This window comes from Micropterus salmoides, unplaced genomic scaffold, assembly GCF_014851395.1.
Source record: "Micropterus salmoides isolate LMB-PRFRI ecotype aquatic unplaced genomic scaffold, ASM1485139v1 Ms_hic_scaffold_21, whole genome shotgun sequence".
NCBI classification, from domain to species: Eukaryota; Metazoa; Chordata; class Actinopteri; order Centrarchiformes; family Centrarchidae; genus Micropterus; species Micropterus salmoides.
In genome coordinates, this window is record NW_024041262.1 from 9644871 (window position 1) to 9670342 (window position 25472).

Sequence of the window (25472 nt, forward strand, 5' to 3'; positions counted from 1 at the left end):
CTTTGTGACAAGCACTAACCACAGTGTCCTCTGTGTGTTAAGCTGTGGTGGAGGATGTCATACAGCTGCTTAAAGGTAGGCGTGGTCGCCAAGTGGTAAGGCGTTGGTCTCGTAAACCAAAGATCATGTGTTTGAGATTTCATGTGTGTTGGTGTCTGAAGCTTGCTTGATACAATCTACCTACACATATTGAGCCTGTTGTTGTTTAGTCCCTCTGTGGTTTTTTATAGTCTTAAATTATAGGTTTACTGTTAGTGATGTTTAGCATCAGTGGTATTTTAAGTATATTTAGGTAAAGTTTTGAGGTTTTTGTGCTTTGCTTGACTGCTTCCATGTTATGCTATAGTACTACTACTTAAGTCAATTACAAATGCAGAAGTATTTTGACCTTGAGGAATTGCTAAAATCTTGATACTCATCGGGCGATGTGCTGTTAGTCCACTATGTCGATGGTGGTATAGTTTATGGTTCCTTTTATTCATAAAATTTGTGCTTTTATTTTGGTTTGGATTTGTCATCATTCACTGATAGGATAGGGCAAGCACTGTTCTAATGCCACAGGGTTGTTCATTAAATTCAGATTATTTACACAAAATGAATATCGGACTGTGGAAATGGAAATTTTGGATCAATGGCCTCCCGCTCCAGTGGTGCAATTGGTCAGCATGCAATACTTATGAGACAGTATCCTGCAGAGTGATGCTGAGGTTGTGAGTTCAAGCTTCACCTGGAGCAGTGAAGTTTAGCTTTTTCAGCATACAATCGGTGATCAGGCAACAAACAGAAATAAAAAATGACCCTGTGACTTGCTGTGTTTATTGTCAGGTAGCTAAAACGCCACCAAAGTAAAAAACAAAACAAAACACAAATTCGCTTCAGTAACAGGTATTCACAACGGAGCAGATTAACATACAAGTGTGTTCTGTGCTGATGTAACACAGGTGAATATAAAAAAAACAATCCATTTGTGATTGAAGGCTGTGGCAGAAACTCAGGTTTCCAGTGCGGTAATAAAATGGCAATACAGCCACCAAATATTGAAGTAAAAACATATTTTACATGATTTTGTCAGAATGTGAAATGCAGAAACAGCTGACACAAACTGTTACATGGCACAAAAAGACAGCTTGTGTGGTTGTGTGTCAATAAGGCACATTTAAGTCCCATTTCTTGGACATCCAGTAAATGGACAAAACTGTTTGGACATCAGTAAAAAAGTAAAAAGAGAAAATATCCATTGCAGCTGTCTCACACTGTCCTTTTCCTTTTGGCCACTAAGGGGTGCAGTTTCGTCCATTTTACCAAAGAAGACAGATAAATAATTTGGCAGGAAACAACTGTCTTTGTAACTCTCCTCCAGTGTGACTGGATGATTAGCAGATTGATTAGCCCAACTAGAGATCAATCACACATAAATCAGTTATTAGTCCTTTTCAGTCAGCTTTACATTGTTAACTTTGTTCCCATGCATTTGAATATTTTTAATCAAATGCCTGAAGGCTTTCATGCATAGCCTTTACTCATAATGGGTCTGTTTTACCTTCAAAAACAGTAAAACAAATGCATTCACATGACATCCTGAAATCCTGGTCATTATTCCAGGAGGAACGTTCTTGCTCAGTCACAAGTTGCACTGCAGCACCCTATGCAAAGTTCAACTTCATCAACATACAACATTTAGAAATGGCATGACCCCAGTTCACAAACAGTCCAGCTGACATTTCAAAGGCCAATGTTCAGAGGAGGTGAGCGTTCAGGTCATACTTCTCGCAGAACTTGTCTGTGATGGGGATGCAGGTAAGGTACTCGCACCAGTCACACTTCACAGGGTAGACATAGAAGAGGACGGCCAGGGCGGAGAACAGACCCAAGAAGACAAGCAGGAAGATGCAGATCTGGACCCGCTTCCGGTACATGTCAGAACGCCCAAAACTGAGGAGGAAAAACTCAAGTTATTCATTTCATAATGGGGTTAAAAGTCAAAGACATTCACAAAAAATGTGCTTCTCAGTAGATGGTGATGGTGTTACAAATCCTTAAAGCATAACTTCTGTATTTTTCAACATGGAACATGTTTTCCCAAGTTTTTGTGTCTATGTAACTAATTAGGACACCATTTTTTGAAATTGGCCCAGTACTTAGTGAGCATGCTGTAGCAGCGAGACAGGGCTGACACATAATCCTTGCAGGCAATTGTGCCTTGTCAAAGTATGTTCACCAAAGTGTTTGCTTTTGCCACTGACAGGCTCTGATTGTTATCATCAGTGTCTGAAAAAAATATGGACAGGTTCAATACAGGGATAGACCTTTTTTGTTTAACCAGTAGCTCTTGTCAAAGCCAACAGACTCCCTTGACAAAAATAGTCATTTTACCTCTCTGGTCTACTGCTGCCTCGATCAGTTAGTTTATGTTATTGTGCAACTTTAGTGTTTTTTGCTCTTTAAAACACAAAAGTTACAAATTAACACAAACAAACTAACTGACAGAGTCAGTGGTAGACCAGCAACTCTTGTGTTCTGTAAAGTAAAACAGTTTTTATCAGTGGAGTCTGGTGGCTTTGACGAGAGAAATCTAGTGAGTGTTTCTGGTTAAACAAAAAGGATCTTACTCTTTATAAAAATATCTATCTCTGTAGGGATCCTTTCCACAGTGACACTTGAAACAACTATTTGAGCCTGCTCACAAGGATTACGTTGCAGCCCTGTTTTGCTGCTGCCGACTGCAGCACGCTCACTCAATCAGATGAATAATTATTACATTTTTGCACTGATTACGCTACCATAGCAATTGAGAACTATGCAGAACTATGCAGATTTCACATTGTTTGTGTTTTTTTCCACGAGGAAAATATTCTGCCTGAGTATTATTGTTGATTAATTCTACAGTCCGTAAATTTGACTTAGTACTAGATAGCCCTGTATGAGTCTTAGCACTGAGCTATTCTAAGGTCACCATAAATAAAGCGTGATTTTTTTGGAATATGCCCAGAGCTGAATAAGAATATCAATACTACCTTCTCTCATACTGTATATGTTCATAAAATATGAAGCAGCAGCCAGTCTACGGTTAGCTTAGTTAAGGATAAAGACTGGAGGCAGGAGGAAAAATAGCTAGCCAAAAGGGGGAAAGATAGCTTTAGAGGTGCTGGTAGACAGATTTTCTTTCCTTTGGACAGAGCCAGGCTAGCGGTTTCCCACTGTTTCCAGTCTAAATGCTAAGCTAAGCTAACTGGGTGCTGGTTCTAGCTACATATTTGGTGTACAGATATAAGAGTGGCATCGATCTTCTGTAAAAAGAAAGCGAATGCACGTGTCCCCCCAGAATTTAAAGTATTCCTTTATCTCTAGCTATACTTGTGTACTGTTTAGCTACAGCGCATGAATCACATAGGCTAATTATGTAACACAGATGGGGCAGATATATTTTTTCTGTCTCTCGGCACACCCAAGAATGACAAACATCCCTATCTTCAGCCAACCTGATATATGGCAGGAAGGCGAAGGACAGGAAGAATCCCGACACAAAACCGCAGATGTGGGCAAAGTTATCGATCCAAGGAAGCAAACCGAAGGAGAAGAAGAAGACTGAGATGGCCAGCAGCTTGGCGAAGGCCCGCCATGGTCGCTCCAGGATCTGCCAGCTCTGAAACAGCTCCACAAACAGACAGGCCAGGATGCCGAACTGGCTGCCTGCAGGACCCACCTGAGATGAAAAAGGGGAAATGGGTTGTTGACAAAGAGGTTTAAGTCGTGTACTATACAACACATACAGGGTTCAAGTCGTTCAAGTACCTCTGCCCTGTAGGGCAAGAAGATGGCTGAGGCCAAGTTGCCTGTGATGCCGCTTAGCATGTAGATGATGGAGATTCTCAGCCAGCCAGCCAGCTTCTCTATGTCCCTCAACAAGGTCATCTGGAAAAGCACTGATACCAGACAGTGCAGGATCCTAGACACACACAAGACAGCTATTTTTAACATGACCCAAATCCACCTTTTACCTTACAATGTACCGTTTTCACTGATTTGATTTAGGCAGAGAAGCTGCTCTGTTAGTAATGAAACATCTATAAATACTGAGGTCTATTGTGAGATGGACAAAAACAAGAAGAGACTTAAGTCACCCAGCATGAAGAAAGAGAGACAGCCAGAGTCGGGAGAACTGGTCTGGAATCTCTGGGTTGAGGAAAGGCAGCAAACCACACACGTCGTCCATGCACGCCACCTGGAAGTGAGAGAGAGAGAAAGTCAGGGGACAATAACAGCCAGGACTGACAGTGCCATCAGGCAGCCTGAAGATCCACTGCCACCCTGTGGAGGAAAATCAAAGTGTTGAATTCAGTCCAAAGTCCTTTCAATTCACAGCTGACTCCAGGCTCCAGTGGCGCAATCGGTCAGCGCGCGGTACTTATAAGACAGTGACCTGCAGAGCAATGCCGAGGTTGTGAGTTCGAGCCTCACCTGGAGCACAGGAATTTTAAGTTCAAATGTCTGTATGCATCACAGATACCCTAACCCTTTGTAAGTTATAATTGTATTCACATTGATTTGAGGCAAAGAAAAGGAAAAAGGTTATAAACACAGAAATGTTTGTCCTACCTGTGAGCAGAGAGTAGCTTCCTCATGGAAGTAGCCGTGCATAAAATCACAGTACTCTCTTGAAGTGATTTCACATCTACAACAATTAACACATCATTCTCAACAGTGACTAATATTTCATTATTTTTTTAAATGACATAAACACATTCAGTTTCAGTAAACGTGATAAAATGCATTTTTACCCTGGTTACATAAAAACAGACCCCATGTAACATTCTTCTGATAACAATTAATAATAAAAAAAGGTCTTACATAAGGTCTGTGTTGAAGAGCTGCTCACCCTGACAGAATTTCACTGGTTCTGGTTTTAGCATAATTTCACTGCCCTGTGATTGTATAGATTCTGTTTGATAGGCTATTGTGTGCTGACATTAAAAAACGGGTGTTAAAAACGCCAAAATATTTTACAGGTTGAAAGTTAACAATGTTACATGTGCAGCAGCTTTAATACTAACTTATTGGTAATAGCCCTAGAAAATCTATACCAACTAAGCCTTAGTCATTATAAGTTTGGCAAGTCAAACCATTTCCCAGACTCCTGTGGCGTTCAGTGACATTGATCCTTACCGTCCCTTGGTCCCGATGCAGCAGGGCCGGCCTGTGATGGTGCAGTCTATGTGGGGGAGGTTGGTGTGATTCCCAGAGTTGTATCTTGTACAAACCTACAGATCATAACCAGAGGAAATGTTTAATTTAAACATTAAATTTAGCTATCTAGCCATTATGTGTAGAAGAAAGTGCTGCATTCGGACCTCAGTCTGATAAACTGGGAGTAGACTTTTACTTACTTTTACTTTTATAATGGCTAACAAGGATTGTGAGATTGAGCATCACCTCAAGTAATGACCCTGAACACTGCTAAATGTAATAATACAAACATTATCATAACATTCTCCTTTGTAGCCAGCTTTTACAAAGATTCCCGTTACGGCCTCTTGCCCATTCACAAAACTGCAGTTGTTGTTGAATTTTCACATTAATGTTAAAATTCAACAACATCAACATATGTAGTATGTTGACTATACCAAACAGTTGAGCACTCTGACCCATCCCTCTCAGTCAGCCTTTTATTATATACATTCATGTATCTTCTCCTAAATTCTCCAGTATTGCCTCTGTACACTGGCAGATATTTGCAGTATCTAATAGTTTATATATAATTTAATACCATCAGCTAAATGCTTAAACTGTTAACATGTAACAGTACTTACTGGCCACTTGGTAATGTCATCAGGCCACTCATGAGGTGAAACTGATGCTGGCTCCTGACAAATCCTGCAAGATCAAAATTAACAGTGAACATTCCCGTCTTTTATCAGAGCGTCTGTTAAGTATTTACATGACGGAATGCTGCTCTAACTGTATGTCATTAAAACACAAGGATAACAATCATACAGAGAGCATTTTTATGTTACCTTGGGTCCTGATGGCAGACTGAACCATGTTGGCGTAGTTTGCCATTCAGGTCGGGAGCACTGGGGTGCTGAGGCCACTTCACCCACACTGCCAGGGTACTCTGCAAGTAACAGACAGGAGGGGAAGAAATCACTGTTAACATTATTCTGTTATTCTGTACTCATTTTGTTTGCTGCAACTAAATAGTGCAACAAAAGCTGCCTAAAGGTACTCAATTTAACATCTATTTATCTATACCTATCATCTATCTATTTCTATCTCTATAAATCTACAGTAGTAGTAGTAGTGTTTCAGTAGGGTTTCACTGACTGAACACTCCTCTTGTAAAGTCTGCAGGCAGCCGGAGCGATCGTTCCTCACACAGCAGCCTGACTCTCTCTCTCTCGCTCTCTTCTCTTGGATCAGTTTGTGGATCTCTTGGTCTTGACGCATGCATGGGGAAAACTTGGCTCCCAGGTGAATCAGCGCCTCCTGCAGGACAGCGGGGGATGACATCAAAGCTTAGGTCATGGATCTGGACCGGTGGTTCGCAAATATGATATCTTGAGATAACCATTATCAGGTGCAGAGGCAATATAATAATAATAATAATAATATTATTTTAAAGTGGATCTAGTTATATATACAAACAATTATTCTGCAGCACCTTTAGCTAAGTATTGAAACTTTTATCCTACTTTTGGCTCGCTATTTTGTTCAACCATTTAACATTTTTTGCTATTGTTAATTATTTTAACCATTTATAGATCAGTTTTTATTACTTTTACAATTAATTACTTTTAGTTGTCCATTTCAACTATGGAATCAATTACTTAAAGCTATCTAATTTTAGCTATCTGTTTTAACAACCTCTTAACCATTTATCCATTACCTTTAGCTAGTTAATTTAACAATTTATCAGTTACTTTTAGCTAATTAGCTTAACCATGTATCCATTACTTTTAGTTAACTAATTTAACAATTTATTTATTACTTTAAGCTAACTTTTTAGACTTCTCTGCTTACTTTCTAACTAGTTTCCATGCAGTCCTGTTTGTGAATCACAGATCTAGGCAACTACAATTTAACACACTGGAGCTTTAAAGCACATTCATTGTGATGATGGTAAATAGAAGATGGAAAATACTTACTGAGCTTGGACCCCACCAGAAGTTTTGTTGTTGCACAAACTTAACATTTTCATAAACTCCCTTATTCCGCAACACCTCAAAAAAAGAAAAGAAAGAAATATTGTTACTAATATTGCTCAGTCATACATTTTTCAGTGGAAATTCAACACAAACTCAGCAACAATATACCAATCTAATCACAATAAACGCTATAAAACACTTACAGAGTCGACAGTTTCATGTTGTGAAAAGCCCATAGGGGCAGTGCCGTAGATGCTAACAGCCAGAATGGTGATGAGCAAATGGACAAATGTGATCCAGTAGGTAAAAAAAGGTCTAGGGAGGACCGAAAGGACAAGTTCAGGCTCCATTTGCTGGGACACCGGCAGAAACATTTAACATTTCTGTTTAATTTCAGATCAGAGGACCGTCATCCTCCAAGGAAAATATAATCAGCTGTATTACCTGTGATCGTCCATGTCCTCAATCTGCCTTTTGACAAAGCTGTCAATGCGCTTGCGGTACGTCCGGTTTGTGAGACGACCAACCATGCCGAGCCCGTAGGGCCTCTTTTCTCTGGCAAACAGCTTCTTAACAGGAACCACGATCCTTTGTCCCCGCTGCTGTCGATTGACACTCACCACTTCCTGTTTCAGACGCACCTTAGGTTGGACCAGACAGCCATCTTTTACCTTCCGCCATCCTCGCTCTAAGGGCCTTGATTGAGAAAGAGGAAAGTGGAAAAAGGCATTGTAAATGAATGTGTCAGGTGGAGAATGTTTCAGTCAGGGCATGATGATAGAAATACAGTACTCCCATGAGAGGTTGATGTGTGCGTAAAAATAATACTGTGAAAAAATATACAGCATGAGGTGAGTCCTCTCCAGTTCGTTCTTATCCAGCGCACTTCCTGTGAGCTCGCTCTCGTCCAGCTGTTTGAAGGCAGCCTCCGATTGTGTCTCAAAAACTTCGTCAGCATAAGTGGACAATTCATCCTGCAGGCCGTCCTACAGATATGAAAACTATATAAGTAGGAAGTCAAAGCTGAACATCTCTGAAAGAGGAGCCAAGAGGTCCTGACACAGTATAAAAATACGGCAGTGTATGCTCAGACCATCAACACATCAATTGACTGGATCTGTTTTGATCAGCTTGTTTACTTCTCTTTGCCCAGTCCAAGAAAATACCTGTCTTCCATACAAAAACATTTTGTGTGACTGCAGGCTGTAGGACATAAAAAATGACTGCTCAATGAGTGCTTTAAGCAAAGGTAGAGTCTACTACTCACTCTGGTAAAGAAAGAAGTGTCTAATTCATCTGGGAAGTCCACAGTGTCGTCTTCAAAGAAACTAGGAGGTAAGAAACTCCGTCTGCGACATCGCCCAGTGGTGCTGTCTGCTAACGTCCGGCCCTAACAAACAGAATCCCGCACACAAACATCATCATTATTATCATCCACGGCCATATTAGACTGAGGTACAATTATGCCTGATGGTTTATCAGCGGGAATCCCTGACTGTGCTTGTACTTTCTAAATGATTGTGTCTGATTATGAAGCAGCAGTGATCTCTGTGTCAGTGGATTAGCTCTGCACTTTTCGACTTTTCTGACCACAATCCAGCAGATAGCTGAGCATTCGCTGTGTATTATCATAGAACATCTGCTAGTGAAACTCCCCAACACACACTAGCAGATACGCTCACTGAGCATTCATTCATCCCCTTTATATATGCAAGTCTGCAGCAAGTGGGCCACCTAGAAAGTAATCTGCGCTCTAGTGTAAGATATTTCACCTGAGTTTAATCTGCAATAAGACAAGCTGATCATGTTTTATATAACATGTTCTGGAAGACTATAAAATTACTTTCTCCAAACAAAGATAGTATTAATGTTCCTTCTTCTATTATGAAAGAGTCTGTAGTAGTTCATGACAAGCTGGAGATATTGAACCATTTTAATGAGCATTTTATTCAGTCTGGTTCTTTGTTTGACACTGCTTGTCCTGTGACACCTTGTAGAGATGTACCAGTCTCTACAAGTGTCTTCAATCTCACTCCATTCTTAGTGGCCGACGTTCACAAAGCCCTAAAAGGACTGGTTCCTGAAAAACCCCCAGGACCTGATCTTATAGAGCCCTACTTCTTAAAAATAGCTGCTGATTGTGTAGCATAGCCTCTAACGTACCTTTTTAACCTTACTTTAGAGAGCAACACTATTCCCAAAATATGGAAATCTGCATTTGTTTGTCCATTATTGAAAGGGGGTGACCTGTCAAACTTAAATAATTACAGGCCAATTTCTAATTTGTCTGTTTTGGCCAAAACGCTTGAATCCCTGGTGAGTGATCAGATGAAAGACTTCTTGCATGTACAGGACATTTTGTCCCCAGTTCAATCAGGTTTTAGAAAAAAACATAGTACCATCACAGCTGCAATGAAGGTGATAAATGACATCTCTGTTGCTCGTGACAAGAAGCAGCACTGTGCATCACTTTTTATTGATTTGTCAAAAGCTTTTGACATGGTTGATCATGATGTCTTAAAGATTAGGCTTCTTAATTCAGGGTTTTCAAAGAAAACTGTCTCTTGGTTCTCAAACTATCTTAGTGACAGAACTCAGTGCATTAAGCATGATGGTGTTCAATCTGGTATTTTACCAATCCTTAAAGGGGTTCCACAAGGCTCTGTATTAGGCCCTCTTTTATTTACTATTTATATAAATAATCTTAATCGGCATGTGTCTGATGCAAATTTTCATTTTTATGCAGATGACACAGTTATTTATTGCTGTGCACCCTCTCTTAAACAAGCCATTGCACATTTACAGAATGCCTTCAATATGGTCCAAAACACTTTGCTACAGTTGAAACTTGTGCTCAGTGCAGACAAAACCAAATGTATGCTTTTCACAGGCCCTCGGAATAGACCACTGAATATTCCCTCAGTGATTACTCTTGATGGACGTGAAATTCTCGTGTAGGGTGGTCTGCTCTGACAACACGGAGGCTTTGTCATTGGTATACATTTATATATAAGGCTATTCTTGGTGTGCTACCATCCTATTTATGTTCACTTCTTATGAAAAAAAGTGTTGGTCATTACTCTCTCCGTTCTCAAGCTGTTGTCTTGTTTTCTGTCCCACATGTCAGTACTGTGCTGGGTAAAAAGGCCTTTGTTTATTCTGCTCCCTTTACATGGAATTTGCTGCAGAACAACTTAAAACTTAGTAAATTGATTCCTTTAAGTGTTTTTAAGTTGAGAATGACATGCTTTGAGTTGGACTCCCTCACATGTCAATGTTTTTATTGAGATTTAATTGTAAGTGCATAATTGGCTTTCATTTGTGTGTCGTTGGCCCAGGTCATTGATACCGCTTCATCACTTCCCAAGAAACTCAACAAACGTAACCTATTGGCCTCAGGTGAAGATACCAACGATGGTCGTTCAGTCTTGGCCACAGGTAGTCTTAACGACTGTAACGACTGTCGTCACAGCAACACAGGAACACTAACGAACCAGCGGTATCGATGACCCGGGCCAACGACCCCACTGAGGTTAAATAGCTGAGTTCCCCTGCCAGTCAGTCAGAACTGAAGAAGTCCTTTGGATGAGGGACGAAACGTCTTCCAGTATCTTCAACCAAGTCCAGTTGCCCTTGATTTTAACCTTCGTTGGATAACTGTGACCTGGATGACTGAGAATCTTCATAGTATGTAATGATGTGATGTAATTTTGCTGCCTATCTTGGCCAGGTCTCCCTTGCAAAAGAGATTTTTAATCTCAATGGGTTTTTTTCCTGGTTAAATAAAGGATAAATAAAATAAAAATAAAACATGTTCACACACACGAATACACAGACAGAGGTGAACTCACAAATAAAACCCATCCATTCATATGAGACAGGGACTCATCAAAATATAATGGATGTGGTTTTTCTAGGAATCACTTCACAAAAACATAAAATAATGGAGATTCAAGCGTGTGCATGTGGATGAAACTCAGTGTTTCTAAATGTGTAAATTACAGACTGATTATACTCCCGGTCTTTAAATTATTATTTTTTTAAATGTCATAAAAATGCAAAGCGTACATATATGCGAGCTCAAAATCAAACCTGTTTTAGACTGAAGAGAGTGATCTACTGCTGTTTGCCCATAATGGATTACAAATGCATTTGTACTTCAACCATTCAGTAGTATGTATAAGTGAGGAACAGTTATAGCTGGTCCTAATGTGCATTCGCAGTGTGCAGAAAAGACAAGTACTCTCACTTTCAGAGCAATAGGGCTGTAGCTCTGAAAGTGAGAGCTATGAAGCTAAAAAAGGAAGATCAAGAGTTTGAAGCACGGGGTTTAGCCAAGCACAGAAAATTTGGTGATTGAACATTTTAAAAAAATCTACTGTATAAACAAAAAATAAACAAACACCTTCATTAGTGCTGCTGCAGCCTTTAGACTCATGACTGCCACAGACTCCCGTTTGCGTCGCCGTGGCAGTCGGTTGAGGGCGGAGCGGGAGCTGGAAAAGGAGCAGAGGGAGGCGGTGCCGGGCGTGATCGGAGTTTGCGGGACACTGAAGCCGTCTACCTCTTCCACCATGCGGAAGGCACGACCCCGGGCCAGGGGGTCAACAATCTGTACACACACATACACACCCAGTACGTATGTGTTGGTTCATCGTAGCTATTTGTTTTCATACTCAATTGTCAAGCGACATACAACAGTAAACACACAACGACACAGTAGTGAACAGCAGGAATAGATACATCTAAACTAGGGTTAGATTGATGTACCAGGAAAGATTTTTTTAAAGACAAAAGTGATTAGGCAGTAGGTTTTAGTGATAAAGAATTGATATTTTAGAAATGTTACATGTAAATTTTCAAGATGTAGTCATAAACATTATTGTTAATTGGCGATCTTGTGCTTCACAATAGCAGAATAGATTTGTCCATTTTACAGATTACATCATCACTCAGTGCTGCTTCATGCAACAATCCAAAGGCTTCATTTGAAATGATTATCTTATAAAATTCTCATATCATAGGTAGCATAACCCAAACAGCTATGATAAAATATTATAAAAAGTCAGAAAATGCTAACTCAAAAATAAAAAAATTACACATTACATTACACATACATTAGACACATTTTTGGGCTACTAGCTAGCCTATGCTAGCATACTATGAAGTAAAAAAGCTTTCATAAGCTTATTTGTTGGTATGTATAAGCATTTCAAATGTCCACAGAGTATATCATTGTGTCAGAATCGAATTTTGAGCTGTCACTTATTATTACATGGTATTTCATCAAGCTTTGACACTGCAAACGCAAAACACTGCTAAGCTAACAGTGTTAGCCTGCTTGCCACATTATAAAAAAGTTTGCTTTTGGGAAACAATTTGTGGAAGCTGTAACCATAAATACATTGCTGTTAAATTATTATAATACAGACAGTACTATGTATTGACCCAACTGTTATTAATACTAACAGTGCTACAGTAGTTGTAAGAGTTGTAGTAGCATTTTTGTAGTAGAATTTCATGCAATAGATTTGCTTCATGTTTTTAAAAAAAAGCCATCAATTGAACCCTAGGCAAGATGACAAAGCAAAGAAGTAAAGCAAGTGCCGGAAATCTAATGTGAAATAAAGAATGAGAGTGAAAGAGTGAGGAAGAAAATGTGATGGAGAGATGGTGAACAATTGTCCCATCTCTTCCTCCATTCCTCTATGGTGCCCCAGGCGCCAGCATACCCTCTGCATGCCATAGTGGTGGTGACTGGGGTGGTGGGGAGGGAGGTAGAGGGGAGGAGGGGTCTCAGTGCTGGCCAGGGAGAGATTGTCCTGGCTGTGTAGCTCCATCTCCCTCATCACCTGCGCCTTTAGACCCCCGTACAGATGGCTGCAGTGCTGCAGGCTCTTCCTCCTCCATCGCTGGGTGCTGTCGGTGTCTTTGCTCACACCAAACCAGTCAGCTGTGCCCCTGGGGAAAGAACGCACGAGTTAGAAGTGGTAGGCTACATGAGAAATTAGAAATGTCCCCAGCAGAAAGGAATCAAGTGGTACTCTGGCAATTGTACTGAAAATAAAGAGATTTGTAATTTTGCATCAGAATTTTTAATTTGTGTACAAGCATAAGAGTCGGCAGTCATGCTAATGTCAGCATGCTCATATGCTTACAATGGTGGTGTAATGTTCAGTATCTTAGTTCAATTTGTTAGCATGCTAGCATTTTCTAATTAGCACTACACACAAAACACCTGAGGCTAATGGGAATGCCAGTAGATCGGTACGTACTTCTTAATTTCTGTCACAATTTATTATATAAAGAATAAAACATTCTAAGTAGTTTATTATTCTAAGGCAACAACAATGCTTCTTCTGTGACAACTTATATAAAGAATAAAAATTTATACGTAGTTTATTGTTCTAAGGCAAAAACAATGCTTCTTCTCAAAAAACATGTAGGTTTTTCTGCATGTCATGGCAATGGGCTGAGTCAAAGTTTCATGTTAGCTATCAAGAAAATGAAATAATAACAATGCTGCCGTTAATTAGTCTCTTTAATTTAATTTTATTTGTATATAATCTGCTTTAGCCTTCAGAAAATCCTAAATATTCCTTGGCAGATTGAGCTGTACATCCCTCCTGATCAGCAGAACAATATGCTGATTAGTTGATTGATTGCATCTGGTTGTTGGGGATTTAGTTGACTCGTTAATTGGTTCATTTGTTGATTGCTTCCTTGTCTATGCTGATTAAAAGAACCATACATGTAAAAAAGACAGAGCATCTGGTTTTGCAGTCTTTAAATGTGGAGCCTTACTTTGTTTGATAACTTGAATGTTCAACAAAAAGCCAAAATGCAAAGTTTAATATAGTTAATAAAAGATTATTTAAAAATGCAACAAGACAGAAACTTCAGTCAGAAAAAGACAGACTGCCTGGGGCATGTGGGGTGAATGGAAACAGATGAAATATCTTTGGCTGCAACACAAAGAAAATCTAGCAAATTAGATTAGATTTCAATAGCACAAATCAGCTTAAACTATTCTGGATCAAGGTTAAGTGATTAGATAGTGAATGATAAAATAGGCCAATGGGCTAGCATCTGTACAGCTGCAGTACACTGTGAGCACTATGTTCAGGCTGCAGCAGGTCAATTTATTCAATGAGGGACTCTTGTGCAACATGTCAACATATAAGACTTAGAAATCCTCTTAAATTCAGCTCCTTTCTAGTATTTTTCTCTCTCCTCTCTCTTTCACCTTCTATGTGTGTTTGATTGCACGGCCACTGCTCAGCAGAGAGATGCTAAATAAAAAAACACTGTCTTGATCCTTGCATGACTCATTGCCCTCTGTTCAATCAGCAGTAAAGAAGCAGATGTTGCCTGATAGTCCTGCAGTTGATTACCTGACTTGGCTGCGTGTGTTTCTCGTTTAAACTCAAAAAAGTGTGCATTTAGTGTGTGCATCCAGGTCAGGTCCCTGTTTCCATGAAACAGTGCCTGCGTGCCAGGCTGTGTGTTCAGGACCACACTGGGGGGAACTGTTTGGAGAGCAGAACACTCAGTAATAAACATTCAAGCCTCATCATCAAGAAAGACGCCAGCTGGGGGAGCCTTTTAAGGCTGCGCAGGGGCAGGGAGGAGGTGGCGTGGCCGTGATTGTTGTCCCTCCAGAGAGGAATGTCTCAGAAAGAAGACAGGTTTGGGAAAGCAGAGAGAGACAGGAGTCAGACTGGGCCTCTCTGAGCCGGAGATGTAAACAGAGACAGTGGGAAGGACAAGGAGAGGGGGTCAGAATATGAAAATAACTGAATGATTACTCTTTATAGTTAAGTAACTGAAAACTTAACTGTAAACAAATAACATTAACATCAACATTACATCCGCTGTAGATGGTAAAATATGATGCAAACACTCCCCCACATTGTGAATCAAGCTCCTTTATTAAGATAGATGGCATTTGTCTGTGTTTGTTTACATAAGCGGGTATTTGTCTGTGTGCACACATGCGCCAACAAGCATGCAGATCCTTTTCACCACATGAATTCGTTTTCGTATCCTCAAGGTAAGGCTGGGATACATGAAGCAGCAATGTACTGTGCCGTAATTATAGGCTTAGACCTTATATACAGTCTATGGCTTAGACAAGCATTTATTTCTGGGAGAAAAGGCCAAGGGACAAACTTAGTACAATACAAACAAATAGTGTGACTGAGCATAAAGCAAAGAGAACTGAACATTGATAATCGATATTGAGTGTTTTGTTTGGATAAAACCACCAACGAGAGGGTTTCAGTGTTACTTCACTGAAGACAAGACTAAAGAGTAATTAAGCTCAATAAAAGCCTGCAAGGACATTCTCAACTTTTCTTTTACTCTCACTGCTGTTTTGTAAGAGGATTATTCATTTAAGGACAAACATGTCATGTCACTGAATAGTCTTTTTTGGCAAATAATTATCCAAATTAAAAATCTAAATTCTTATGGCAAATGTCCACAAACGGGGACTTCAGACACGGCCTGCATCAATTAAATAAAACACAGTAATGCACAGTGGTGGAATGAAACTAACTACATTTAAGTACTATACAAAAATTTGATGCATTCTAATTACTCCAACCAAATTCAGAGGCAATTAATGTACTTTTTACTCCACTTAATTTATCTAACAGATATAGTTCCTGACCATGTACACAGGATAAGCGGTTTACACTTACAGACAAAGGATTAAATGCCCAAAACACAAATTTTTATTGATTACACTATCTAACAATATACAAAGTAGCTAAAATTAGCTCAACCTTGAATTAAAAATAAGATAATATACAATATAACAATGACAAGGGCCATTAGGTTACATTTTTACTCTTGACACTTCAAGTACATTTTATGTACCTTCACTTGGGTAACATTTTAAATGCAGGACTTTTATTTTTAGAGTATTTCTGTGGTTTTGCTACTTCTACTTAATAGGATAGTTTGACATCTTGGAAAATACACTCGTGTCACTCGTGCAGAGAGTTAAATGAGAAAACTGATAGCACTCTTGGCCAGACAGTTAGCTTAGCGTAGCAGAAAGACTGAGAAAAGCCGGCTCTACCAGCTTTTTATACTTTTTGTATTGATAAAACAAATAGTTGTTGCATTTCAGTAGTGAGTTTTACAGGTGATGCAAGACAGATTTCTTTTGATTGGACAAAGCCAAGCGAAAATTTTCCCCTCTTTTCCAGTCTTTATCTAAGATGAGATAAGATAATTTATACAACTGCTGGTGGTAGCTTTATATTTATTGTACTAATATGAGTCTCATCTAAATCTTGGTAAGCAAGCAAATAAGCAAAAATGTGAAACTATTCATTTATAGCTACATTTACATGTAGATGTTTGCAATCATACAAGGTTCAATAAAACCCAAAAGAAAATATGAGCTGCCAGTCTCAGCTAAATCTTATATTTAATTTTCAGAAAATCTCAATCCCTCCACAATGAAGTACATCAACAATGGCTATGTTCAGCATTTCCACCCACTGGTGTTCCTCAAGTTGACTCAGATCAACACATTTGTTCAGTATCTGCCCCAAAACACAGCACACTCACCTGTCCAGAGAGCTCCAGGAGGGCTTCAGTGTCTGGGTCATACCTGAGCCAGGCAGGGACTGTGGACTGCATCACTAACATACTGTCCTCACCTACCCCCTGACCATTACTAAACCCTGATCCGCTGAATTCAGACTGATCCTCCGTAGATCACACATACAGTGTTCCATAAGGGGATTTCCTAATATCCAGGCCAGCAGTACCTTGTAACACTCCCTGTTACGCAAAGCGAGGATGATCACCACATGTCCAGACTCTGTGTAACATCACTGTCCTGCTCAGCCAGCGAGCTCCTGGTTAATCAAAGGTTAGAAGAAAAGCTGGCTAAAATGCTGGGAAAAGCTGATCTCCTCTGTCGGGCGGGAATGCAATCTCTACAACAAGCGCCCTCATGTAAAGAGATCCTTAGAGGTCTTCCACCAGCTGGGTTCGGTCAACGATGAGCGGGAAGATCTTAAAAATGTTCTGACCTTGTGTCACCAGCACACAACGCAGGTTTCCATATGACTGTGTGTGTGTATGTGAGAGAGTGTGTGAATGTGCTCACAAGCCTCCCAGCATCCCGCCTCCAGAGTTTGCGTAATAGGATGTGACCCACTGGGCAAAGAAGACAGCAGCTCTGGTCCTTGTCAAACTGAACACCCCCCCAGGGCCCCAGTGATCTCTATCAATAAGGTCCCTTCACTCTCTCTCTGTCTGGCTTTGCATGGAGTGTGTGTAAACACACTCCCTCTAACACACTCCAGCACGGCACAGGAAACATCGTGAGATTAGGACATCATACACATTAGGAGGGAGGAGAGATGGAAGGAGCACACTGGGACATGCCTGAACATGACACACACACATACACAAACACAGGGGAGGTTTAACTTGATCCCCACTTTGTATGTGCAGCGATACATTCGTGTCAGCAGTTAAAATAAGTCCAATTGAGCGTGTGAACTTCTTTTCAAATACCTATCATTACGACCATCAGTGTGTGACGATGTGTGTAAGTATTATCCATGAAACTCTGGTAATGGCTCCTTAAAATGAAATGTGACTCATACAGAGCTTTTTTCCGTCGTCCCACGGATCAACAAACATCAGGGTGACCTCCCAGTTACCCCACAAGTCAGAAGTTTGCAGCAAATCACACACTGACATCCTCTTTGTTTGAATAGTAAAGACATATCCTGTATTTATGCACTCTTTTGAGGAAGTTCCTCAGCTAACCTCCAACAATGCATGAACACTGACACACACAAACTTCTTCTCAACCCCATTAATTCTCTTGTAAACATCAAACACAATAATTCCACTTCTCCCTTACATACACATACCAGGCTGGTAGTAAACCTCGGCATGATAAAGTTAAGACGTTAAGACACTCCTTTGAAGCCAGAGTGTAAAGGTTTTGGTCTTGGCTCCGCGTTCAAACATTTACATTCAACTTAGCGCAGTGAGAGGGGCCGCTTTGATGTGGCCCACATGCTGTGTGAGGCACATAGATCAGTCTGTATGAGTAATTGTATTATTTTGTCTGCCTGAAACCATGTGGTCTTTTATGCCACCTGGACTGACGTTGATACGCTGTGTGTGTGTGTGTGTGTGTGTGTGTGTGTGTGTGTGTGTGTGTGTGTGAGCGAGCTTATGAGCAGCCGTCATGTGTCACAAAGAGACAACATTAGGCTTATAAGCCTAATGTGCAAAAGTGAGCCAATACACATATTAAGGAAGAAGCTGCATGTTTTTGGTGTTTTCACTTTTCCTCAACCTGCCTTGTGCACCATTAGTCTGTTTCTAAGTTGTATTGAATCCGGTCTTGAGAAGAAATTGGTCTTTCTTCTATGATGGATCTGAGGAGGGTTTTCATTTTCTGTGGGTTAGTTCCTAGGGACCCCACCTTTTCCCACATATAGACATTACTTGGGAGGGCCACCCATATTATAATTTAAAAGGGTCACCAAAGTTATGGGTATTAATGGGTATTAATCCATCAGCAGGTTAAAGAATCTGCGACAGGTTACGCCAAAAGCATTTTTACCAATAGTTGCATTATTGGTCCATTAAAATCAACTCTTTCAAATACAAACTTCAGTACTGAAACAAGACACTTTCAAACTACAGTTGGCACCACCCTCCCTTCCTCCCTCCTCCACCTCTCCTGTACCTGATGATCTGTTTGGGTATAGATGAACGCCGTCGGGCCAGTATTTTGGGGATGCAGGACCGCCTTCGGAGGGTTGACACCCTCCTGGGGCCCCTCTGGCCCTTTGGGGGAACTGTGTTGACACGCTCAAAGTGCACCCTTTTCTCACTTTACACACATTGCAGCACGTAGAGAAGAGGACAGGGAGGCAGTGGGGAGAATCAGATGGTAGATAAGGCAACATCAAAGGAAGGGGAGGACAGAAAGAAGAAAAAAGAGCAAGATTAATTTGTGTTAAATCAGGAAGGAGTCTGCAACTTCAATTAGGAGAAGAATTATTAGAATTAGAAAGAAAATGACATGCTGAAGGAAATTAGCAGCTGGAGAAAATCAGCGGAGAGGAAAGAAGAGAAAGAAGAATGTCTTACGAACGTGTCTAACCTCTTGATGGACTGTGTGAAGGAGGGCAATCTCTCCAGAGGAGGTCTGAGGTAGTTGTTGGAAGTTTCCAAGGCAGCGATGCAGGTCTGAGGGTTTTCCCCTGGCATGCTGACACTGCGCAGGCGTTTCACAGGCTGCAACACACACACACACACACACACACACACACAAACAGATTATTCCCCTTCTGCTTTAGTAGTATGTGTATGAAAATGTAAAACAAGTAAAAGTATATCAGTGATCAGCTACAGGTTAAGCTTTGAACCGTCTTCCTCAGTGTATAGAATTTGCCGTCATCACGTAAATGTCATCACGTGAAATGAGTAACCTGCTGAAGAAGACTGTGAGATGTTGATGAAAGCTCTAGAAAAGGCTAGTAAGTGGACCATGGGTTAGGAGTTTCTAATGTTGAGAATGAACGTTCACACTCATAACATTTTTAGTTAAATCTTGCAGTTCCTGCACAAACTACTACTAAACTACTTTTCTGAATACTGCTCTACTATCCTGAATTGTATTTGAGTTTTTACCTGGGTTAGTGTGGGCGTGTCGTCCGGCGTCAGCTGGATGATGGGGATGTCCAGTTTGAGCCATGGTGGCTTTTTCCTCTGCAGGCTGCTGCTCCTGCTGCCTGGCTCATCCATGCTCGCTACCTCCCCCTACGCCTGCCAGCTGGACAACACAAACAAAGGAAATGGGTTTGTAGGACAATGCGCACAGTCAACATACGTTCACAGACACATGACAGCAAGCAATAAATCCAACTGTCAAAAGCTTGAAGCCAAAAGCCAGCTTTGGTGTGTAATTCCATACACTGGACAGAATATGCTCAACATCAACAGTAATAAATGTCTCTGCATGGTGTGGGCTCAGGCAGATCCAGTGTGGAGGCAAATGACTTATAAACAAACTGTTTTATTCAAATATTTAAAGCTATTAGTCTGCCAGCGGCATCTTCTCCAAATAACCTGCATCACAAGGCAGAGTAATCCTCCAGTCCATTCAGCAGTGCACTGTGACCCCGGGGCTTTACTGTATTTATTGTACATATTATAAATAGTCCAATTGGTTGGGTCATATATATATGTATCTATATATATACATATATATATATGTGCCTGACTGATAAAACTAATATTTGATGCTCTGACATGACATCAGGAATGAAGCAGTGATTTCACATCAGGATTTGCTGCTGTGTGAGCCGATGGGCTGTGGTTTAAAAAAAAAAAGAATATGCCTTTAGTGTTTTGAACAACAGCTTGTTATCTGTTCAACAAACACAGCCACATTTTCACAATGTGGATAGTAAGGCAAATATACTTTAATTTAACATACAGTTCAGGTAGAATCAATGAGAGTCACAAGCACCACAACTGTCTGTTGGAGCTGTTCTGTCTGATTCATGCAGAGTAATCTCACCGACAAATCATTTTTACAGCTGTGCCACCTTCTCAGTCATGTCCACTTACTAGCCTTATCCTGTGACTGACAGCCTAGGTTAAAACTTTCGTGCTCCAGGTGAGGCTCGAACTCACAACCTCGGCATCACTCTGCTGGCTACTGTCTTATAAGTACCGCGCGCTGACCGATTGCGCCACTGGAGCCTGTGCAAAGAGGGCAGTGGTGTAGTAGTGTTTTGGAAGGGCAGGAGTGCAGCTGTACTACAACACCACAAGATGGCGCTAGGATTGTCAGAGGTAAGGATCTCTTCCTAAGCTCAGACACACATATGCCTTCAGCAGATAGGGATGCTATCACTTGCTGTGCTTGCTGAGTGTAGCGGGCCACCTACTAACAGAGTCAGGCAGAGAGAACCTGAGAGATGGAAAAAACTGAGACACAAACAGAGGGAAAGCCACAGAACAGCAAGCCAAAGCTTCCACTCATTCTGCCATTCGCTGGTTAAATGGTTTATGGGTAAAGTTAGGCATTTGGAGGGTGAAAAGTGGTTTTCCTGCTTAACCGTTTCAGTGGAGGTTTTATGGGAGTAAACAAGACACCGCTCCATCTCTGCGAAAACCACTAAGCGGACCAGTAGCTTATGAGGCAGTTTGCAGTGGTACCTTGTAATATGAAGTGCCAACACAAACAATTACCATTTCCCATACCGTTTCCCGTTTGCTTATGCATTTTATAGTTGCTGAGCTCGTCAGGTGAAGCACAAACTCAAAACCTCAGCACCTTTCTGCTGCTCTGTGTGTCACTTGTGCCACATAGTAACAATAGGACTTTATCATGCACCAAATAGCTCCTCACGAGCTGGAATTCCCCACCACAAAAAAATAAACAAATAAAGCCTCTTGGATGCAGTGTAGAGTGTCTCTCTCAGCTGCTATCATATTGGGTTTTCTATACTATAGTTTCCTCTTAATAGTAAGCAGATATACCCTGATACCAATATATCTACAGTAAGCTAATATCAGCCGATACACACAACAGGAAAAATAATGAACATGTTAAATTATATGTCTCTGAATAAGTCTACCTAGTGAAGGCCTGGTATTGAAGTGAATATAGTCCTTGATTGATAGTTTTATAGCACCTCTGCTCTCTATGATCTGCCTATACACTCTGCCTTTCCCAAATTTATTTCCCCGTGTTCACTTTACTAAAATGATGTTTAATGTGGAAAAAATTTCTCTGTGCTGCAGCTCAGTTAGTGTTTCTCAAGTCGGGTTTTAGCTTGAGCCAAGGGGAAGTCATCGAGCAGGAGTGGAGGGGCTGTTGCTGCATAATAGGACATCTGCATTGGGCTCTGGTGAGACGTAATGAGCGACCACCAATGAGGAGCCCCTGTTGATCTCAGCTGTGAATCATTCAGTGAAATTACAGGCTGCCCTCTCCTGCCATAAAGCCATCAGCCGAACAATAATCTCTTCAATCATACATGGTGCTGGAGTCGAACCAGCTGAAAGATTTTCAATACCGGCAGCTGGAGGAATTCTACTCATCGGCACGGACTGGACGGGGTGTTCTTCCAAGCGTCGGCACACACAAACACAATCACTACACCAGTAAGGGAAAAATCCCCCTTTTGGATATTCACACTTGTCAAATAAAACCAGTTTCGTCTTTGCACTACATGGTATCATTCTCTCCTCATGCAAACTGTTTTGATAGTGATCTCCTACATTTCCCAGGAAGCTGTGCAGCCTACAGAACAGGTGTGAACTTGTGGCTCTGAGTAGAAGGTGGCGGTCCAGACAAATGAACTGTGTGATTACTCAGCTACAGAAGGGAGTAGTAGTGCAGCAAGTGTGCGAGCTGAGCATGTGTTTCCATGCTGTCCAACAAAGCTGTGAAACACATCACGGCTTGTTCTGTCACATACTGATCTGCTGAGGTTACTGCGGGCGTGGATGTTTGTATTTCTTTCTTCTACAGTGGATTCGACACAGTATGATTCCTTAATGTCAGTGCAAAATTGTGAATTTACTTAAGAAATTCAAACTAGATCATTGTTTTCTCAAGGCAGATAAAATCTGTTTAGCTTGCTGCCCTTCATCAGTTTCTATTTAACAGGTGTAATTCCCCACTACAGGGGGGTAGTTGGTTATAAAACATGCTTAAATTATACAAGTTAACATACATTTTTTAATACAAAACATTTCTACTACTTTGTCTAGCATTAGAACATTTCTAGCTTTAGCCAAACCAGTTGCTGAAGTATCAAAAAAGACACATCAGCAACCAGGGTCGTCTCATTTTTAGCCACACTTCGCCGTAAGTGTGGCTAAAAACCAACCACTTTGGTCCAGATTGAAATATCTCAACACCTATTGAATGGATTAACATGAAACAATTTTGCACACACATTCATCCCACAGGACTAAATCTACTGACTTCGTGATCCACTGACTTTTACTGCAGTGGTTTTGAGTAAAACGTCTCAACAACTATCTGGTGGATTGTCATGAAATTCACAATCCATCCATCGATCATCTTCAACCACTTATCCTGAAGTCAGTCCTAGCCGACATCGGGCGAGAGGCGAGGTACACCCTGGACAAGTTGGCTGACACATAGAAACGAACAGCCATTTACACACACATCCACTCTCAAGGACAATTTAGAGTCGCCTGTTAACCAACACATGCCTTTGGAAGGTGGAAGGAAACCAGAGCACCCATAGAGAACCCACACAGACACTCCACAACACGCCACACAGGAAGGCCTGGGATGACCAAGGTTCGAACCCCGAGCATTCTTGCTGTGAGGCGACAGAGCTAGAAATATAATATAATAATATACACTTTGGTCATCTCTTAACTTTTCCTCCAGTGCCACGTTTAGTCTGACATTTCTGTTTTTTTTCTTTTTCTCATAAGTACAACCATTTGGATGGATTGCTAAGGAATACAGATACCCATGGTGCCCAGAGGATGAAACCTAATGTTAGTGGTTTCCCTTAACTCGTCCTCTAGAGACATCAACAGGTTACAATTTCATATTATCCAATATAATACTGTGTTTTTTGACCAAGTAGCTGCTGCAAAACTAACATTCCCATCAGCCTCAGCGGTACTTTGTGTTTAGTGCTAATTATTTTGCATGGTAACATGCTAACAAACTAAGATGGTGAATGTTATACCTGTGTAACATTACGTTTTTAGATTGATGGAGTTAGCATTTAGCTCAAACCACCGCTGTGCCTGAGAGTTGCGAGCATGACTTCTTCGGATGCCATCAGAATGATTTGAAAGATGTGATAATGGAATAAAAAAATACATATAGTGGCTTTAAACTCAAAGCCTCATTCAACTGAGACTAAACACACACCTTGTGAAGAGACGTACACTTGAAACTTAATTTTTAGAATACATATGTTAATAAACTGTATGTACTCTTTAAATGTACCCACACATGGACCAGCCCTAAAGGCAGGTTGACTTTTATTCCTTTTGCCTCTCAGTTGCCCGTGTCAGTGTTTTGGGCTCTTTGTGGTCACATGTGGAAGCCTGTGCACTCTCTTACGGTCGCAGAGGGTAAACACACTCCTGCAAATAGAAACCTCCACCAGAACGATCCATAACCACATCCTTCGCTCATTCTGCGATTGTGTGCACGCTGACAGGAATGCAGCACACACTCAGATGTACTTTTACAACAAAGCATGAACATGCACATATAAGACATGCATACAGTATATGAACACTCACTTGGGAGCCCTTGCTTCAGTCTCACACGTCAGGTTTTTGCAGTCCTCCATACGGCTAAACAAGGGAGGCTGTCTGGTCCTTTTTTTCAACAGCCGCCATTTGCTATTCCCCTTTCACAATCTCTCTCTTTTTTTCTCCAGTTGGGTTTTCATGAGAGGCAGATTATGGGCTGTAATCCCTGTGCTGTACATCACATGACATCATCCTGTTGTCAGGCCACAGAGGCTCATACCGACCCCTGATTGGACTGTGTCTACATCATCAAGCGGCATCTCAGGTACCAAGGTATTCATTGTCAAAGTGAAAGAAGTGAACTTTAACATCTAAAAAAGGTCTTTTAAATCCTACTTGGGTTCAGACAAAGATTAGAACATTGTCAAGCACACGTTTAAAACTAAGTTTATACCAGGAACAGCAACATACACATTCAGTTAGTTCAAAGGTGTTTTATTAAATCAAAAGAGAGTCTCATTCACGCCATCTCAAGTGAAAGCTGTTATCTTGAGAAGTATCACAGGAAATGTGGAGCTGTTGCGCGGCGCTTACAGCTTGATGTGGCTATAGGGGCCGACAGCAGAACAGCAGCGTAACTAGATCCTTTTTACATAGGGTGACATTTCCTGACATGCCGAGACAAAATAAAACAAAAGCATCCCTTTGGCACCGAAGCAAGACTTGTCCTGACACTGCTCCCTGATTCTGGTCTTTGAGGCTTAGGCACCCAGTCACTGTGGCATGGAAACACACTGTGACTGCATGTCAATAAGCTTTAATATTCAATCTTGATCTTTATGTTAAGCAGTGCAAAACATAATATCTTCTCTGGGTCCTTTTATTCTCTAAACCTCTCCCCCTCCCCCTCTCTTTCTTTTTCTCTTTCTGTCTTCTCTCTGGTTTCTGTTGAGACTTTCATTTACATTAGCAGTAATGTAGTGCCAGAATTAGCATTGACTGATCTGAGTTTTTGTAGGGTAGTGTCAATATTTTGGATGCAATGTGTATGTCATT

General features: G+C 40.9%; 1 protein-coding gene and 2 non-coding genes across 7 annotated transcripts in view; 1 reads left to right on the forward strand and 2 right to left on the reverse strand.

The window, feature by feature from the left end:
* Nucleotides 1-794: 794 nt before the first annotated feature.
* The window catches only part of rhbdf1b (rhomboid 5 homolog 1b (Drosophila)), a 41390-nt gene continuing 16712 nt past the window's right edge, over nucleotides 795-25472 (reverse strand). The window contains exons 2-20 of one of the 5 annotated variants that reach the window (XM_038735974.1): nucleotides 19833-19974; nucleotides 19303-19436; nucleotides 18883-19029; nucleotides 12995-13103; nucleotides 11548-11754; nucleotides 8410-8532; nucleotides 7986-8128; nucleotides 7587-7838; nucleotides 7346-7457; nucleotides 7143-7217; nucleotides 6322-6483; nucleotides 6012-6112; nucleotides 5808-5871; nucleotides 5164-5258; nucleotides 4597-4672; nucleotides 4122-4222; nucleotides 3793-3946; nucleotides 3480-3703; nucleotides 795-1932 (exon numbers count right to left, since the gene is read on the reverse strand). In XM_038735974.1, the coding sequence (XP_038591902.1) occupies nucleotides 1737-1932; nucleotides 3480-3703; nucleotides 3793-3946; nucleotides 4122-4222; nucleotides 4597-4672; nucleotides 5164-5258; nucleotides 5808-5871; nucleotides 6012-6112; nucleotides 6322-6483; nucleotides 7143-7217; nucleotides 7346-7457; nucleotides 7587-7838; nucleotides 7986-8128; nucleotides 8410-8532; nucleotides 11548-11754; nucleotides 12995-13103; nucleotides 18883-19029; nucleotides 19303-19436; nucleotides 19833-19946 (2589 nt within the window). In that variant the 5' untranslated portion in view covers nucleotides 19947-19974 and the 3' untranslated portion in view covers nucleotides 795-1736. Of the gene's footprint in view, nucleotides 1933-3479; nucleotides 3704-3792; nucleotides 3947-4121; nucleotides 4223-4596; nucleotides 4673-5163; nucleotides 5259-5807; nucleotides 5872-6011; nucleotides 6113-6321; nucleotides 6484-7142; nucleotides 7218-7345; nucleotides 7458-7586; nucleotides 7839-7985; nucleotides 8129-8409; nucleotides 8533-11547; nucleotides 11755-12874; nucleotides 13104-16727; nucleotides 17308-18882; nucleotides 19030-19302; nucleotides 19437-19832; nucleotides 19975-25472 lie in introns of those variants that run through there. The other 4 variants (XM_038735973.1, XM_038735976.1, XM_038735975.1 and 1 more) reach the window with 4 other exon arrangements.
* On the forward strand, nucleotides 4373-4466 carry trnai-uau. Its single transcript has 2 exons — nucleotides 4373-4410; nucleotides 4431-4466. It is a non-coding gene; the product is annotated as a tRNA-Ile (tRNA).
* Nucleotides 20816-20909, reverse strand: trnai-uau. The gene is made up of 2 exons: nucleotides 20872-20909; nucleotides 20816-20851 (listed from the first exon to the last, which is right to left on the reverse strand). It is a non-coding gene; the product is annotated as a tRNA-Ile (tRNA).